The 17,664-nt window shown below is 38.2% G+C and overlaps 1 protein-coding gene across 30 annotated transcripts in view; it reads left to right on the top strand.

Annotated features, from left to right (window-relative positions):
- Positions 1–17,664, top strand: part of CCDC7 (coiled-coil domain containing 7) — a 459,676-nt gene that overhangs the window by 110,110 nt on the left and 331,902 nt on the right. For all 30 annotated transcript variants that reach the window (XM_063710186.1, XM_063710188.1, XM_063710189.1 and 27 more), the window contains 2 exons: positions 9,725–9,810; positions 10,671–10,725. In XM_063710186.1, coding sequence (XP_063566256.1) covers positions 9,725–9,810; positions 10,671–10,725 — 141 coding nt within the window. The remainder of the gene's footprint in view (positions 1–9,724; positions 9,811–10,670; positions 10,726–17,664) is intronic.

Below are 17,664 nucleotides of genomic sequence, written 5' to 3'. Positions count from 1 at the left end.
CCTTTAGCTTTTTTTTTAAGATGGGTCTGGTAGTTGTGAATTCTCTCAGCTTTATTTTGTCTGGAGAAGACTTTATATCTCCTTCATATTTGAAGGATAATTTTGATGGATACAATATTCTTGAATGGAAGTTGTCTTCTTTCAGCACTGTGAAAATCTCATTCTATTGCCTCCTGGCCTGTATTGTTTTCATTGAAAAGTCTGTTGCTAGGCAAATTGGAGCTTTTTAATATGTTTTCTCTTGCTTCTTTTAGGATTCTCTTTGTCCTTGACCTTTGAGAGCTTCATTATTGTATGTCTTATGTAGTCTTACTTGGGTTGAATCTGTTTGGTGTTCTCAGAATTTCTTTTACCTGGATATTGACATCTTTCAGAAGTTTTGGAAAGTTTTCTGTTATTATTTCTTTGGGTAAGTTTTCTATCCCTTTCTTTTCCTCAGCTCTCTCTTGAACACCAATAATTTTTAGATTTGGTTCTTTAAAATAATTTTCTATATCTTGAAGGTAATTTTTATTCCTTTTCATTCTTTCTTCTTTTTTCTCCTTTGTGTATTTTCAAATAGCCAATCTTAGATTTCACTGAATTTTTTTCCTCTACTTGGTCCATTCTGCTGTTGAGAGCCTCTAATGAGTTCTTCAGTTCGGCAAATGTATTTCTCAGTTCCAAGATTTGTTTGAGTTTTAAAAAATTATTTTAATCTTGTTGTTAAATTTATCTGGTATATTTCTGAATTTCTTTTTTGTGCTACCTTGGAGATCACTGAGTTTCCTTAAAAGTGTTGTTTTGAATTCTTCTTCCGAGAACTCACGAATTAACATCTTGTTATGGTCAGTCATGATGTTTTTGCTTTGTCCTTTTGGGGAGGTTATGGTTTCTTGTTTGCTGTTGTTTCTTGTGGGTATATGCCTGTGCCTTTGCTTCGAAGAATTACTTATTTATTCCCATTTTCTTGTTCTGGAAAAAAATGGATATATTTGCTTAGCAAGTATTTATCACTGGTTTGCTGCTTTTTTGGGGGGGCTCTTGGTGGCTCCTTAAATCCTGGTTGACCTCAGCTCTAGTAAATGATGAGAGTGCTGCTTGTCTGGAATTGGGGAGGTCCCAAAAGGTTTATCCCAGCAGTGTAGGAAGGCTGGCCAGGGATTTGGGCCAAAGGATTTGGGAATGAATGTTCCTTCTACGTTGTGGTCCTGCTGAATAGCCACTCTGACTTGGCATCTCCTTTGGTCAAGTTACAGAGTTTCCAGGGCTGGGGATGGTAGTTTTACTTTTCTTCTTTGTCTTTGTCTGTTGTTGGTAATATTTCTCCCTTTAGGCAGTCATAATGCTTCCTGAGGGTTAAAGCAAGTACAAGTCTCCTGTCAAGGAACCCAGCATTGGTGGGAAAGCTGGTTGACCCCCTCATTCTCACTTTTTGCAGTGTAGAAACTTGGAGTTGGGGGAAGATTTTCTTCTGCATGCTTGTCGCAGGACAGAATGTGAGGAGGGGCATCACGGATGTGGAAGTCCGATTTTCCTACCATCTGCCCGGAGTTTTTTCACTTCTCTGGGTGAAAAACTCCAGGCAGATGGTAGGAAAATATGTCCCATCCTTATATTTATGTTCTGGGTTGTTGCTGGTGAAAATCTCAGTGCTCTGTATTTAACTTATGAGAAGATTGCCACTATAATGAATTTGGTATCCATTGGGAGTTGTGGTTTAAAACAAGAAATAACCACCTAATGCCTTAATAGGTAATTATTATTAAGCTAATCTAATTTTTAAAAATATTTAAAGAAGTTTACCCTGAGCCAAATATGAGTGACCAAGGCAATTGGGTTACAGTTTGGTTTTATACATTTTAGGGAGACATAAGACATCAATCAATACATGTGAAGTATACATTGGTTTCGTCCGGAAAGGTGGGACAACTTGAAGGAAGGATGCGTGTGTGGGGTGCTTACAGATCATAGATGGATTCAAGGTTTTCTGACTGGCAGTTGATTGAAAGAGTCAAGTTATTATTATCCAAAGATCTGGAATCAATAGAAAGGAGTGTCTAGGTAAAGAGAAGGGGCTTGGAGACCAAGGTTCTTATTATATGAAATCTCATAGGTGGCTGCCCTTAGAAACAATAGATAGCAAATGTTTCCTGTTTAGACCTTTAAGAGGTGCTGGACTCTCAGCTAATCTCTTCAAGTTTGGGAGGAAAGGGGAAAGATATTACGTTAGTTACGTTAATAGAAGTTATTTGCAGATGCAAATTTCCCTGGTAAAAGATGGCTTTGTAGGACTGTTTCAAAATATGGCAGAGAAACATATTTTGGGGTTAAATATTTGGATTTCCTTCTTTATCTGTCATGTGATGTGATGCCAGAGTCAGGTTGGATAGTAAGCAATGTTATATAGGGTTAAATAAAATGCATCTATTTAGATTTTATGGTTTATAGGGCATGTCTTCCCAGACCCCTTAAACAGGAATTTCAGCAAGAGAGAGAAAAGGTCAAAGTTTAGTCCTCGCTGGGATAGCCAGGTTGCTAGTTTACTCTAGAAGTAACCCCTCCCTCACTTTGTTTCTTGCTGCACATATATCTAACTACCCGTTTGCTTGAGAATTCCAAAGGCTAATCTTGAAACAATCCAGGCAGGAAGCAGAGAGGGTAGTTGCAATTTTCTCCCTTCCAGGAAGAAATTGGAGCAGTTAGTCTATAATCAGACCCCTGCAGAAATTACACCAGCCAGGCCTGTGGATGGTCTGTTACCCCAGCTAGCCATCAGGAAACAACAAGCAGACCTACACCCCATGCCTCTCCTGTGCATCATTTCCATTCCACCTTTCCCCTTAAACATCCTCTAGGCAGCTTGAGATTTTGAGATGGCTTTTTGAGACTTGAATCTTGCTGTCTCAGAAGCTGCTAGCGCTTGAATATACCTGTTTCCTCCCAGCAAACCTCACACTTCGGTTAACTTTTATTTTAGGTTTAGGGGTACATGAGCAGGTTTGTTATATAGGTAAACTGCATGTCATGGGTGTTTGGTGTACAGATAATTTTATCACCTGGGTAATAAGCATAGTACCAGATAGGTATTTTTTCTAATCCCCTTCCTCCTACCACTCTCCACTCTCAAGTAGGCCCCAATGTCTGTTGTTCCTCTCCTAGAATCCATGTGGTCTTGTTGTTTAGCTCCCCCTTATAAGTAAGATCATGGGGTATTTGGCACTAGCCATTTGGATAATGGCTTCCAGCTCCATCCGTGTTGCTGCAGAGGATATTATCTCATTATTTTTTATAGCTACATAGTATTCCATGGAGTATACATATCACATTTTCTTTATCCAGCCCACAGTTGATGGGCATTTAGGTTGACTCCCTGTATTTGCTATTGTGAATAGTGCTGCAATAAACATATATGTGCATGTGTCTTCATGGTAGAATGATTTATATATTCCTTTGGGTATATACCCAACAATGAGATTGCTGGGTCAAATGGTAATTCTTTTTTAAGTTCTTTGAGGAATCACTACACTGCTTTCCACAATGGCTGAACTAATTTACACTCCCACCAGCCGTGCATAAGTCTTCCCTTTTCTCCTCAACCTCACTGGCATCTGTTACTTTTTGACTTTTTAATAATTGCCATTCTGACTGGTATGAGATGGTATTTTATTATGGTTTTGGTTTGCACTTCTCTAATGATTACTGATGTTGTGCATTTTTTGTATGTTTGTTGGCTACATGTATGTCTTCTTTTGAAAAGTGTCCATTCATGTCCTTTGTCCCCTTTTTAATGGAGTCATTTTTTCCTTGTAAATTTGTTTAAGTTCCTTATAGATTCTGGATATAACACCTTTGTCAGATGCATAGTTTACAAATATTTTCTCCCAATCTCTAGGTTGCCTGTTTACTCTGTTGATAGTTTCTTTTGTTATGCAGAAGCTCTTTAGTTTAGATCTCATTTGTTAATTTTTGTTTTTGTCGAAATGGCTTTTGGCATCTTTATCATGAAATCTTTGCCAAGTCCTATGTCCAGAATGGTATTTCCTAGGTTATCTTCCAGAGTTTTTATAGTTTTGGGTTTTCATTTAAGTCTTTAATTGATTTTGCGTTGATTTTTGAATGTGGTGTAAGGTAGGGGTACAGTTTCAATCTTCTGCATATGGCTGGCCAGTTATTCCAGCCTCATTTTTTGAATGGGGAGTCCTTTCTTCATTGCTTGTTTTTGTCAGGTTTATTGAAGATCAGATAGTTTTAGGTGTGCAGCCTTATTTCTGGCTTCTCTATTCTGTTCCATTGGCCTAGGTGTCTGTTTTTGCACCAGTACCATGCTGTTTTGGTTACTGTAGCCCTTTAGTATAGTTTTAAGTTGGGTATGTGATGCCTCTAGCTTTATTCTTTTTGCTTAGGATTGCCTTGGCTATTCCGACTCTTTTTTGGTTCCTTACGCATTTTAGAATAGTTTTTTCTATTTCTGTGAAGAATGACATTGGTAGTTTGATAGGAATAGCATTGAATCTTTAAATCACTTTGGGCAGTAGGACCATTTTAACAATATTGAGTCTCCCTATCCATGAGCATGGAATGTTTTCCCATTTGTTTGTGTCATCTGATTTCTTTGAGCAGTGTTTTAAAGTTCTCGTTGTGGAGATCTTTCACCTCCCTAGTTAGCTATATTCCTAGATATTTTATTCTTTTTGTGGCAGCTGAGAATGGGATTGTATTCCTGATTTGGCTCTTGGCTTGGATGTTGTTGTATAGGAGTGCTACTAATTTTGTATATTGACTTCGTACCCTGAAACTTGGCTGACGTTGTTCATCAGCTGAAGGAGATTTTGGGCCAAGGCTATGGAGTTTTCTAGATATAGAATCATGCCGTCAAACAGGGGTAGTTTCACTTCCTCTCTTCCTATCTGGATGCCCTTTATTGCTTTCCCTTGCCCGATTGCTCTTGCCAGGACTTCTAATATTGTGTTGGATAGAAATGGTGAGAGAGGGCATCTTTGTCTTGTGCTGGTTTTCAAGGGAAATGCTTTCAGCTTTTGCCTATTCAATATGATGTTGGCTGTGGTTTTGTCATAGATAGCTTTTATTATTTTGATGTATGTTCCTTCAATGCCTAGTTTATTGAAGGTTTTTAACATGAAGAGAGTTGAATTTTATTGAAAGTCTTTTCTGCCTCTATTGAGATAATACTATGGTTTTGGTTTTTAGTTTTATTTATTTGGTGAATCAGATTTATTGATTTGCCTATGTTGAATCAACTTTGCATCCCAGGGATAGAGCCTATTTAATCACGGTGGATTAGGTTTTTGATGTGCTTCTGGAAGCAGTTTGCTAGTATTTTGTTGAGGAGATTTTTGCATCTATGTTCATCAAGATATTGGCCTGAAGTTTTCTTTATTTGTTGTGTCTCTGCCAAGTTTTGGTATCAGGATGATGCTGGCCTCATAGAATGAGTTAGGGAGGAGTCCTTCCTCCTCAGTTTTTTTGAATAATTTTAGTAGGAATTTAGTAGCAATCATTTAGTAGGAATGGCACCAGCGCTTCTTTATATATCTGGTAGAATTTGGCTGTGAATCTCTCTGGTCCTAGGCTTTTTTTGGTAAGCTTTTTGTTACTAATTCAATTTTGGAAATCGTTATTGGTTTGCTCAGGGATTCAGTTTCTTCCTGGATCATTTTTGGGTGGTTGTATGTGTCCAGGAATTTATCCATTTCTATTTTGATGTACTCATTTCTAGTATAGATTTTCTGGTTTGTGTGCATAGAGGCGATCATAGTAGTTTCTGATGGTGATTTGTATTTCTGTGGTGTCAGTGGTAACATCTGCTTTGTCATCTCTAATTGTGTTTATCAGGATCTTCTCTCTGTTTTTCTTTATTTGTGTAGCTAGTGGTCTATCTTCTTATTTTTTTTTTATAAAACCAATTTCTGGATTTGTTGATCTTTTGTATGTTTTTTTGTATCTCAATTTCTTCAGTTCAATTCTGATTTTGGTACTTCTTGCCTTTTGCTTCCTTTGAGGTTGGTTTACTCTTCTTCTTCTAGTTGTGATGTTAGGTTGTTAATTTTAGATCTTTCTAACTTTTTCATGTTGGGCATTCAGTGTTATAAACTTCCCCCTTAACACTGCCTTAGTTGTGTACTAGATTTTCTGGTGTGTTGTATCTTTGTTCTCATTAGTTTCAAAGAACTTCCTAACTTCTGCCTTAATTTCATTGTTTACCCAAATGTCATTCAGGAGGAGGTTGTTTAATTTCTGTGTAATTGTATGGTTTTGAGTGATTTTCTTAGTCTTGGTTTCTATTTTTATTGTGCTGTAGTCTGAGAGTGTGGTTGGTATGATTTTGATTTTTTTTTAATTTGCTAAGGATTATTTTATGGCCAGTTAGATTTTTTGGAGTATGTGCTATGTCATGATGAGAAGAATGTATATTCTGTTGTTTTTGGGTGGAGACTTGTGTAGTGTCTATTCGTCCACTGGTCAAGTGTTGAGTTTAGGTGCTGAATATCTTTGTTTATTTTCTGCCTCAATGGTCTAATACTGTCAGTGGGGACTTCTGTTTAATAGCAGTCTCCCACTATTATTGTGTGTGGGTCTAAGTCTCTTTGTAGGTCCCTAAGAACTTGCTTACCCTGGGTATCAATCTGGGTGGTCCTATGTTGGGTGTGTGTATGTTTAGAATAGTTAAATCTTCTTGCAGAATTGAACCCTTTACCGATATGTACTGCCCATCTTTACCTTTTTTTATCTTTATTTGCTTAAAGTCCCATTTTGCCTGAAATTAGGTTTGCAACTCCTGCTTTTTCCTGTTTTCCATGTGCATGGTAAATTTTTCTCTGTCTTTTAATTTTGAGCCTATGGATGTCATTGCCTGTGAGATGGATCTCATGAAGATAGCATACCCATTGGGTCTTGCTTCTTTTTCCGGCTTGCCACTCTGTGCCTTTTAATTTGGGCATTTAGCCCATTTGCATTCTCTGTTAATATTGATATGTATGGGTTTGATCTCACTATCATGTTGTTAGCATTTGATTGCCTGAAAAGGACCTTATTTCTCTTCCACTTATGACATTCAGTTTGGCTGGATATGAAATTCTTGGCTGGAAATTTTTTTCTTTAGGAATGCTGAATATAGGCCACCCCCAACCCAATCTCGTCTGGCTTGTAGGGTTTCTGCTGAAAGGCCCACTTTTAGCCTGATGGGTGGGGTTCTTTTTGTAGGTGACCTGCACATTCTGTCTAGTTGCCTTTATCATTTTTTTTTTCATGTTGACCTTTGAAAATCTGACGATTATGTGTCTTGGGGATTATCTTCTTATGTAATACCTTTCAGGGGCTCTGTGTATTTCCCAGATTTGAATGTTGTCCTCTCTAGTGAGGTTGGGTAAGTGTTCATCAATGATACAGCAAAATATGTTTTCCAGGTTGCTTGCTTTTTCCCCGCCTCTTTCAGGAACCAATCAGTCATAGATTTGACCTCTACCTAACCCCAAATTTCTGAGGTTTTTTTTTTTCATTCTTTTTTCTTTGTTTTTGTCTGATTGATTTATTTTAGAGAGCCACAGGGGTGGATAGAGTTGCTCGCCCTGCCTTCTGGGTGTTTCCAGGGCAGCAGGAGGCAAATTCGGGCAGAAGTAGGACCACTGAGCTAGAAGCTCTAGCAGGCATGGCTCACCTGGCTACCAGCAGTGGGGGTGGGCGAGGATGCCTGCTCTATAGTCTAGATGCTTCCTGGAACAACATGAAGGTGCACCCTCTCACTGAGTTTACACAGAAGCATGGCCACTGGGCTGGAAGCTCTAGGAGGTGTTGCCCATATGGGTATCAATGGGAGGGGTGGGTGGGGTCACCTGCTCAGCTCTCTGGGTATTTCCTGGGAAAACAGGAGGCTACACCCTCCAGCTGAGTTCACACAAGAGCAGGACTGCTGGGCTGGAAGCTCTAGCAAGCCTTACCCGCCTGGCTACCAATGGTGAGGGTGGGTGGAATGGCCAGCTGAGTTCGGCCCAAAGTGGGCCTGCTAGTCCAGAAGCTGGCCTTGAGCCTCATCTGGCAAGAATACATGGATAAATCATACAGCTCCCAGGCACTGCAACTGTGGTCTTTACTGGGGCAGTGACATTGGTGCTGGTCTGCCCTTGGGCCCAAGGCTTGTAGAGGTCACCGTGGACGCAAGAGTTGCCCCCACAAAATGTCCCAGTGGCTCCTACCTCAGTCTAGAAATGTGGTGGAGTTGGTGGGGGCCCAGGAGGATTCTCCCACTCCCAGTCTTGCACAGGTCCCTGTGGAGAGCTGAATCCCCCTAGGGGCTCTCACCCTTTCACATGTTGGAAAATGGTTCACTTACTCAACCTTTCCCATATTGAAAGGTTCTCCTGGCTCTGCACTGAGCCCAGACATGCTGGTGCCTCACCTCACTCCTCTCTGCTCTCCTGCTGCCTTGATGGATAGTAACGTGGTTTCTCAGATGATCGGCCTACAGGGTCAATGTTCACTAGCCCCTTTTGTTTCTGCTCTGTGAGAATGGTGCATATGAGATGCTTCTAGTCAGCTATCTTGTCCAAACGTCCTAAAATTTTTAATAATCTAATTGTTAATTTTTCCCTTACTTTCTTTTATAAAATGATCTTCTGCTACACAGCAGCTCAAGAATACTTTAAAACCTGATTAGTTCTGCTATAATATTTGTTTTGAAATGCAAACTTGTTCCAACATAATTGAACGATTTGAGCATAGTTTGAATTTCACATATGCTTAAGCAATTTCATCTGCAAAAACAATGAGTGAAAGCAGAAAGGCCGGGTGCAGTGTCTCGTGCCTGTAATCCCAGCACTTTGGGAGGCCGAGGCAGGCGGATCACCTGAGGTCAGGAGTTCAAGACCAGCCTGATCAATGTGGTGAAATCCTGTCTCTACTAAAATACAAAAATTAGCCGGGCGTGGTGGCGCGCCCCTGTAGTCCCAGCTACTGAGGAGGCTGAGACAGGAGAATTGCTTGAACCCAGGAGGCGGAGCTTGCAGTGAGCTGAGATCATGCCACTACATTCCAGCCTGGACAACAGAGTGAGACTCCCATCTCAAAAAAAAAAAAAAAAAAGCAGAAAGCAACTTTCTCCATCTACCTTGGTTCACCTGTGTATAGTGTGCCACACCAGCCCACATCTGGTGGTACGACATTTTAATTTCAGACAATTTCCTTCCACTGTGCAATAACTCACAAGTTGCAACCTATTCAATGCTCACTTTCACAAACAAGTTTCAGGTCTTTCTCAAAATAAAAGTCTATATTTCTCATGGTATTTATGTATTCTTAATGACTGTGTACTATAGTACTGTTTTTCTTAGGTTTTTATTTTTAAAAATATATCACCAACGAGGTTTTTGCAAGATGTGCACCTAACCCATTTCCCCCATACATCCTACAGGTTTTGTTGCATGTTTTTGCATAGTGAGGTGATTTTCAGGAAGGCGTATACCACATTATAACATAATTGATTGATATTGTCAGAAAAATTTAAATGTTTTAATATGTATTAGCTTATATACAACTTACACCATGTAAAGCACTATTACAAACAGACCAGATGTGTCATTTTATTTTGCTTCTATGCAGATAATTTTTCCTGAAACGTTGTATAGTGACTCTCAGAGTAAAATGTACATTAATAATGTATATTATCATATCTTTCTATAACTTATTGTGTTTTTAACCCTTTATTTCTGGCTTATATAAAATTATACAGAAAACTAAGCCTACAAATAATCGAACAAAGAAAGCTGTGAAAACAGTGAAGAAAAAAGACAAAGGAAAATCTGAGGATTCAGAAAAGTAAGACATAAAGATACATGTTAATCTTTTTTCCTTGTTAATTTATATTTTCTTTTTATACAAACAATTTAAAGTCAAATAAACATAACTTATGAATAATCTTTTAAAAACATAAAATTGGCAAATACATGTTTTTATAAGCATACCAGTATATGATTATGGGATAAAGGTAAAAAGGGAAGAACAAAGAACCAAAAATGGACTGGAAGAGGAGATTGAACCACAATACATTCAGAAATAGGTGAACAGAATTAAATCTTTAATTTTAGGAAAAAAGCATTTACATTGTTTCTTTGATGGTCTAGCTCATGCTTTGTAATTTGTTAACTCCACAGTCTTGGCTGTTCTTTTCTACTGTACTTATTAATTGTATTATTCTTATAAAAAGTTATTTATTTTTTGTGTATATGTATTATTATAAAGTAACATTATTAAGTAAATATTTTCTTTAGTATTATAATTATTGCATTTGAATTTGCCTGGTTAAACCCTAATATTAAAATAATTTTAAAAGGAAACTATGAAGTCAAACTTTATAGAATTCCACAAATCCTGAAAAGAAATTCATGGGACAAATGGCTTTGACCTTTAACAAAAAATGACCCGAGAAGAAAAAATGACCAATATGCTTTGAATATCTGTCTTTTCACATTTTAATCATACCAGTGAGAAGTTAGTTTGAGAAATGTTATTCAGTTGTTTGTAATTTAGCCTGTATGAATTTTATGTCTCTTAGAAATATGAATTTTTTAAAAAAAACTTCATTATTTTAAAATCGTTTAAAAAGTCCTCCTCAAGAAAGCAAAGCAGTGATGCATTTAAAAATATCATGATGCATTTTAAAACATTTTCTGTTACAGGAAGATGTCTCCAGAAAAAGAGTTTAAAATAAAAGAAGATTTGGATCAAGTACAGGTAACACACCCACTCTCTCTATGCATCAATATTTGATTAATACTTGCTCTGATAGTCATATATAGAGAAACATTATTACGTATGTGATTATAGGGTATATATGTCTGTGTGTGTGTATGTGTCTCTGTGTGTGTGTGTACTAAAATTCTTCCTGAGATAATGTCTTTCTTGTTGATGGACTCTTCTCATCAAGGTTCAGAGAATGAAATGTCAAACCCAGGCATATTTATGTCAATATTATGAAAATTACCATGGTTTAAACAACTACAGGCAATACCATGGAGGAAAGAGCATCATATCAGGAGTCAGAACAGCAACTTACTGATTATATGACTTTGGATAATTCCCTTTAACCTATTTGAATTTCAGATTTTTCAAAATTTTCATAACCCAAATGTGTAAAACAATAGCTACTCTATTTGTCTTAAAAAGGTGTAAACGTTTTAAGATGCAACGAAAAACTTCTTCAGAAATTGTAAACTCTGTATCTGACTCTGGTTTGTGTGATCTAATGAGAGGAATACAGGTAACCTGTTATTACATTTTGGCTTTTGAATATTCTTTTTTCTTTTGCTACATGTTAATTTATTTTTTTTTGGATTTACGTTTTATTCAAAGGATAAATACAAAATTAAGAAAGATTTCAAATTCAAAGCAAATATGCTTAATATTTCAAAACAATTCTACATACAAAGTACAATAGGAAAGAAACCAAAAGCCCCCAGAAATTAGAGTGGCTAGACACATTCAAGTCTAGCAGAAAGAAACTTGGAATTTAATGCAACGTTATTTCTCTTGTCTAGAAGCTAAAGACTTAATTGTCTCAGATATCTTCCATCTCCTTATGGGCATTACTTGAAGACAACAGTGGAGCAAGCTTTTTAATGAACTTGCCATGGTAAAAAACCAATGACAGATGCCACACTGGAAAGAGGACAACAATGTAACCTAAAAGGGAGCTACTGGCAGAAATAAAAACTAGTGATACTGATAATATCTAGACCTTTGCAGATGTTTAGAGTACTGTACAATCTTAAATTATTGTTTATCAACATTTTGGTCTCACAAATTAAGAATGTACTAGTTAAGAACCAAGGAGTTATACCCAGTTCACAGTATAGTTTCCTTCACTTGCCCTTTAGATATAATGAATCTGGAATTCTCAATGAGTGTTACATGGTTTGGGAATTCTGGCAATTTTCCTTCCATGACCTCCCTATACTTTCTCCATTTCAAAATATGCAAAGCTGAGTGACAGAGGCAAAAATTAATTCCTAAAGATCCAAAGGGTACACAATACCTGTCAAATTTCATATGTCTGGGCAGGATGCAGTGGCTTACGCCTGTAATACCAGCACTTCGGGAGGCTGAGGCGGACAGATCACTTGAGGTCAGGAGTTCGAGACTAGCCTGGCCAATGCGGCAAAACCCTGTCTCTACCAAAAATACAAAAATTAGCTGGGCATGGTGGCACGTGCCTGCAGTCCCAGCCACTCCAGAGACTGAGGCAGAAGACTCGCGTGAACCCAGGAGGCGGAGGCTGCAGTGAGTCGAGACCACACCACTGCACGCCAGCCTGGGCAACAGAGCAAAACTCCATCTCAAAAAAAAAAAAAAAATGTAGCCTCTGGAAAAAATGACGCATGTTGGTGGGGCAGCCTTAGGCTCTGGTGCAGAAGAGAGAGGAAGAGGTGGAGGAGGGAGAGAGGGAGAGACCAAAGACTGGGCTGAATTCTACAAGCAGGCAAAACAGCACATCTATCCATTCAAATCACCCTGGCATAACTGTCTCCTGAAATACATAGCAAATGCTATAACCACTGGGGATAGACTCTAGCATGCTGTTTATGAAAGGATTCTGTAAGGGAATCTTTGCTCTATAATTAACAGAGTACCAGATATTACAGAAACTTTAGATTGTCTTGCTACTCACTGACCTTAAATATTATCCTTCTTTTGCAACTTATCAAGTCACTTAAAAATTTTAATCATTGCATACCCTGTAAACTTCCTATAAACAACATGTGATTGCAAAATGTTTAAAAAGATGTGAGAAAATATCTGTGGAGTGTGGTATCAGAAAAGGCAGAGCCTTTGTTTTATCTAACGATTATTTCTCAAACTGGGAAATTGGGGTAGAGACAGCTACATGTTAATTTCTTAACAACCATCTAGCATTATATCACCCATTTCAGTGAATGGCTCGAGTTAAGTGTACAAGTATGTGCACGCGTACAAATATGTATACACCTGAATGACCCAAGAACTAGATAACATACATTTTGTAAAAAACTTGAGTACCACATAAAATAGTGAATATAAAATGTACTATTTTGTAGCATTAGTTTTCTATTGCTGCATAGCAAGTTACCACAAATTTAGCAGCTTAAACAATTTATGTTATCTCATAGTTTCAGTGGGTTCGGCATCTGAGCATGGCTTAGCTGTGTCCTATGCTGTAATCAACTTATGCTCACCAGGCTATTATCAAAGTGTTGGCTGGGCTCCATTCCATTATATGTCTTGAGAATCCTCTTCCAAGCTCAAGTGGATGTGATAAACTTCAGTTCCTTGCAGTTTAGGGCTGAGGCACTTAGCTTCTAGGGGCAGTCTGCAGTTTCCTGCCACATGGTCTTTTCCATAGATTGTTCGTATCATAGCACCTTTCCTCCTCCTCCTCCTCTTCTTCCTCTTCCTCCTCCTCCTCTTCCTTCTTTCTTCTTCTACAGGGTCTCACTCTGTCACCCAGGTTGGAGTGCAGTGGCATGACCCTAGCTCACTACAGCCTGAACTCCTGGGCTCAAGCCATCCTCCCGCCTCACCCTCCCAGGTATCCAGGACAAAAGGCATGCACCATCACACCCTGCTAAGTTTTATGTTTTTTAAGTTTTTTGTAACACCAAGCTCTTGCTATGTTGCCCAGGCTGGTCTTGGATTCCTGGCCTCAAATGATCCTCCTGCCTCAGCCTCTCAAATTTTTGGGATTATAGGCATAAGCCACCATGCCTGGCTAGCTCACAAGAGTCTCTCTTGTCTGCTAAGACAGAGTTCTAATATAATGTAACTTGATCATAGGAGTGACATCCTCTCACTCTTGCTATATAATGAACCTAATAAAGGGAGTGGCATCCCATCACTTTGCCATATTCTATTGGCCAGAAGCAAGCCACAGATCCCACCCACACTCAGAGGGGCTGGATTATTATATATAGCATGACCCTAAGGGTGAAGGTCATGGGATTATTTTAGATTTTTGCCTGCCATCTTATTTTATTTAAAAAAATTTATTTTTATTTCTGTGGGTACATAGTAGGTGTATATATTTATGGGATACATGAGATATTTTGATACAAGCATACAATGCATAATAATCACATCAGGGTAAATGAGTGTCCATCTCCTCAAGCACTTTTCATTTCTTTGTGTTATAGATAATCCAATTATACTTTCTTAGTTGTTTTTGTTATTTATTTATTTTTAAATTTATTTTTCCATAAGTTATTGGTGTCCAGGTGGTATTTGGTTACATGAGTAAGTTCTTTAGCAGTGATTTGTGAGATTTTGGTGCACCCATCATCCAAGCAGTATACACTGCACCATATTTGTAGTCTTTTATCCCTCGCCCACCTCCCACTCTTGCCCTCAAGCCCCCAAAGTCTATTGTATCATTCTTATGTCTTTGCATCCTTACAGCTTACCTCCCACATATCATTGATGTTATAAATAAATATTTGGTGTCGCCAAAGAAACAGCACTCGAACATAAATTTAATTTTCTCAGCAAGGTAATTTTACTTCTATAGAAGGGTGTGACTTGCTGATGGAGCAATGGCGGGAGCACACCTGATCAAGGGAGGGGAAGGGGTTCTTATTCCTGGTGCAGGTAGCCCCTACTGCTGTGTTATTCCCCTATTGGCTAGGGTTGGACCGCACAGTCTAAGCTAATTCCCATTGGCTATTTTAAAGAGAGCCGGAGTATGAACTGGAGTGGCGGAGTCAGTAGTTTGGCAGGAAGGGCAGCTACAGAACAGATAATTCAGGTCAGAGCAGGTGACCAAGGTGACTCAGGACAGAGCAGGTGACCGTGGGTGACTCAAGACATGGCAGGTGACCAGGAAAATATATGTGAACTACTGATTAGAACTGGTGGAAAAGGTTGTTTACTGAAACTAGGGGCGAGGAGAATGAAGAAGTTAAACTTTAAAATGGCGGACAAAGAACACGGGAGCTGAACATCCTGATACATTGGTTCTTTGGAGAGGATCTCAGAAATCATTGTGCTTAACAATTTACAGGCTAAAACCTTTGAAGAGGAATTTATTATATCCTACAGTGAGAACATCCGATGTTTGGTTTTCCATTCCTGAGTTACATCACTTAGAATAATAGTCTCCAGTCTCATCCAGGTCACTGCAAATGCTATTAATTCATTCCTTTTTATGGCTGAGTAGTATTCCATCATATAAATATACCACAGTTTCTTTATCCACTTGTTGATTGATGGGCATTTGGGTTGGTTCCATGATTTTGCAGTTGTGAATTGTGCTGCTATAAACATGCGTGTGCAAGTATCTTTTTTGAATAATGACTTCATTTTCTCTGGGTAGATACCCAGTAGTGGGATTGCTGGATCAAATGGTTGTTCTACTGTTAGTTCTTTAAGGAATCTCTACACTGTTTTCCATAGTGGCTGTACTAGTTTGCATTCCCACCAGCAGTGTAGAAGTGTTCTCTGATCACCGCATCCACACCAACATCTACTGTTTTTTGATTTTTTGATTATGGGCATTCGTGCAGGAGCAAGGTGGTATGGCATTGTGGTTTTGATTTGCATTTCCCTGATCATTCATGATGTTGAGCATTTTTTCATATGTTTGTTAGCCATTTGTATATCTTCTTTTGATAATTGTCTATTCATGTCCTTAGCCCACTTTTTGATGGGATACTTTGTTTTTTTCTTATTGATTTGTTTGAGTTCGTCATAGATATTAGGTGTTAGTCCTTTGTCAGATGTATGGATTGTGAAGATTTTCTTCCACTCTGTGGGTTGTCTGATTACTCTGCTGACTGTTCCTTTTGCCGTGCAAAAGCTTTTTAGTTTAATTAGGTCCCAGATATTTATTTTCATTTTTATTGCATTTGCTTTTGGGCTCTTGGTCATGAAATCCTTGCCTAAGCCAATGTCTAGAAGGGGTTTTCCAATGTTATCTTCTAGAATTTTTATAGTTTTAGGTCTTAGGTTTAAGTCCTTAACCCACCTTAAGTTGATTTATGTATAAGGTGAGAGATGAGGATCCTGTTTCATTCTCCTACATGTGGTTAGCCAATTATCCCAGCACCATTTGTTGAATAGGGTGTCCTTTCTCCACTTTATGTTTTTGTTTGCTTTGTCGAAGATCAGTTGGCTGTAAGTATTTGGGTTTATTTCTGGGTTCTCTTTTCTGTTCCATTGGTCAGTGTGCCTGTTTTTATACCAGTACCATGCTGTTTTGGTGACTATGGCCTTATAGTATAGTTTGAAATCAGGTAGTGTAATGCCTTCAGATTTCTTCTTTTTGCTTAGTCTTACTTTGGCTATGGGGGCTCTTTTTTGGTTCCATATGAATTTTAGGATTGTTTTTTCTAGTTCTGTGAAGAATGATGGTGGTATTTTAATGGGGATTGCATTGAATTTGTAGATTGCTTTTGGCAGTATGGTCATTTTCACAATATTGATTCCACCCATCCATGAGCATGGGATGTGTTTCCATATGTTTGTGTCATCTATGATTTATTTCAGCAGTGTTTTGTAGTTTTCCTTGTAGATGTCTTTCAACTCCTTGGCTATGTATATTCTTAAGTTTTTTTTTTTTTCAGCTATTGTAAAAGGAGTTGAGTACTTGATTTGATTTTCCGCTTGGTTGCTGTTGGTGTATAGAAGAGTTACTGATTTGTGTACATTAATCTTGTATCCAGAAACTTTGCTGAATTCTTTTATCAGTTCTAGGAGCTTTCTGGAGGTGTCTTTAGGGTTTTCAAAGTAAATGATTGTCAGCAAACAGTGACAGTTTGACTACTTCTTTACTGGTTTGGGTGTCTTTTATTTCTTTCTCTTGTCTGATAGCTCCTGCTAGGACTTTCAGTACTATGTTGAGGAGGAGTGGTGAGAATGGGCATCCTTGTCTTGTTCCAGTTCTCAGAGGGAATGCTTTCAACTTTTCTCCATTCAGTATTATGTTGGCATTGGGTTGTCATAGATGGCTTTTATTACATTATGGTATGTCCCTTGTATGCCGTTTTGCTGAGAGTTTTAAGGGATGCTGGATTTTGTTGAATGCTTTTTCTGCATCTACTGAGATGATTGTGTGATTTTTGTTTTTAATTCTTTTTATGTTGTGTATCACATTTATTGACTTGGGTATGTTAAACCATCCCTGCATCCCTGGTATGAAACCCAGTTGATCATGGTGGACTATCTTTTTGTTATATTGTTGGATTCAGTTAGCTAGTATTTTGTTAAGGATTTTAGCATCTATGTTCATCAGGGATATTGGTCTGTAGTTTTCTTTTTTAGTTATGTCTTTACCTGGTTTTGGTATTGGGGTGATGCTGGCTTCATAGAATGAATTAGGGAGGGTTCCTTCTTTCTCTATCTTAAGGAATAGTGTCAAAAGGATTGGTACCAATTCTTCTTTGAATGTCTGGTAGAATTCTGCTGTGAATCCATCTGGTCCTGGCCTTTTTTTTTGTTGGTAATTTTTAAATTACCATTTCAACCTCACTGCTTGTTACTGGTCTGTTCAGAGCATCTAATTCTTCCTGATTTAAGCTAGGAGGGTTGTATTTTTCCAGGAATTTATCCATCTCTTCTAGGTTTTCTAGTTTATGTGCATAAAGGGTTCATAGTAGCCTTGAATTACTTTTTGTATTTCAGTGGTGTCAGTTGTAATATTTCCTGTTT

Source organism: Gorilla gorilla, chromosome 8, assembly GCF_029281585.2.
Source record: "Gorilla gorilla gorilla isolate KB3781 chromosome 8, NHGRI_mGorGor1-v2.1_pri, whole genome shotgun sequence".
NCBI classification, from domain to species: domain Eukaryota; kingdom Metazoa; phylum Chordata; class Mammalia; order Primates; family Hominidae; genus Gorilla; species Gorilla gorilla.
The sequence above is the reverse complement of the archived record's forward strand: the minus strand, read 5'-3'. Positions and strand labels throughout refer to the sequence as shown.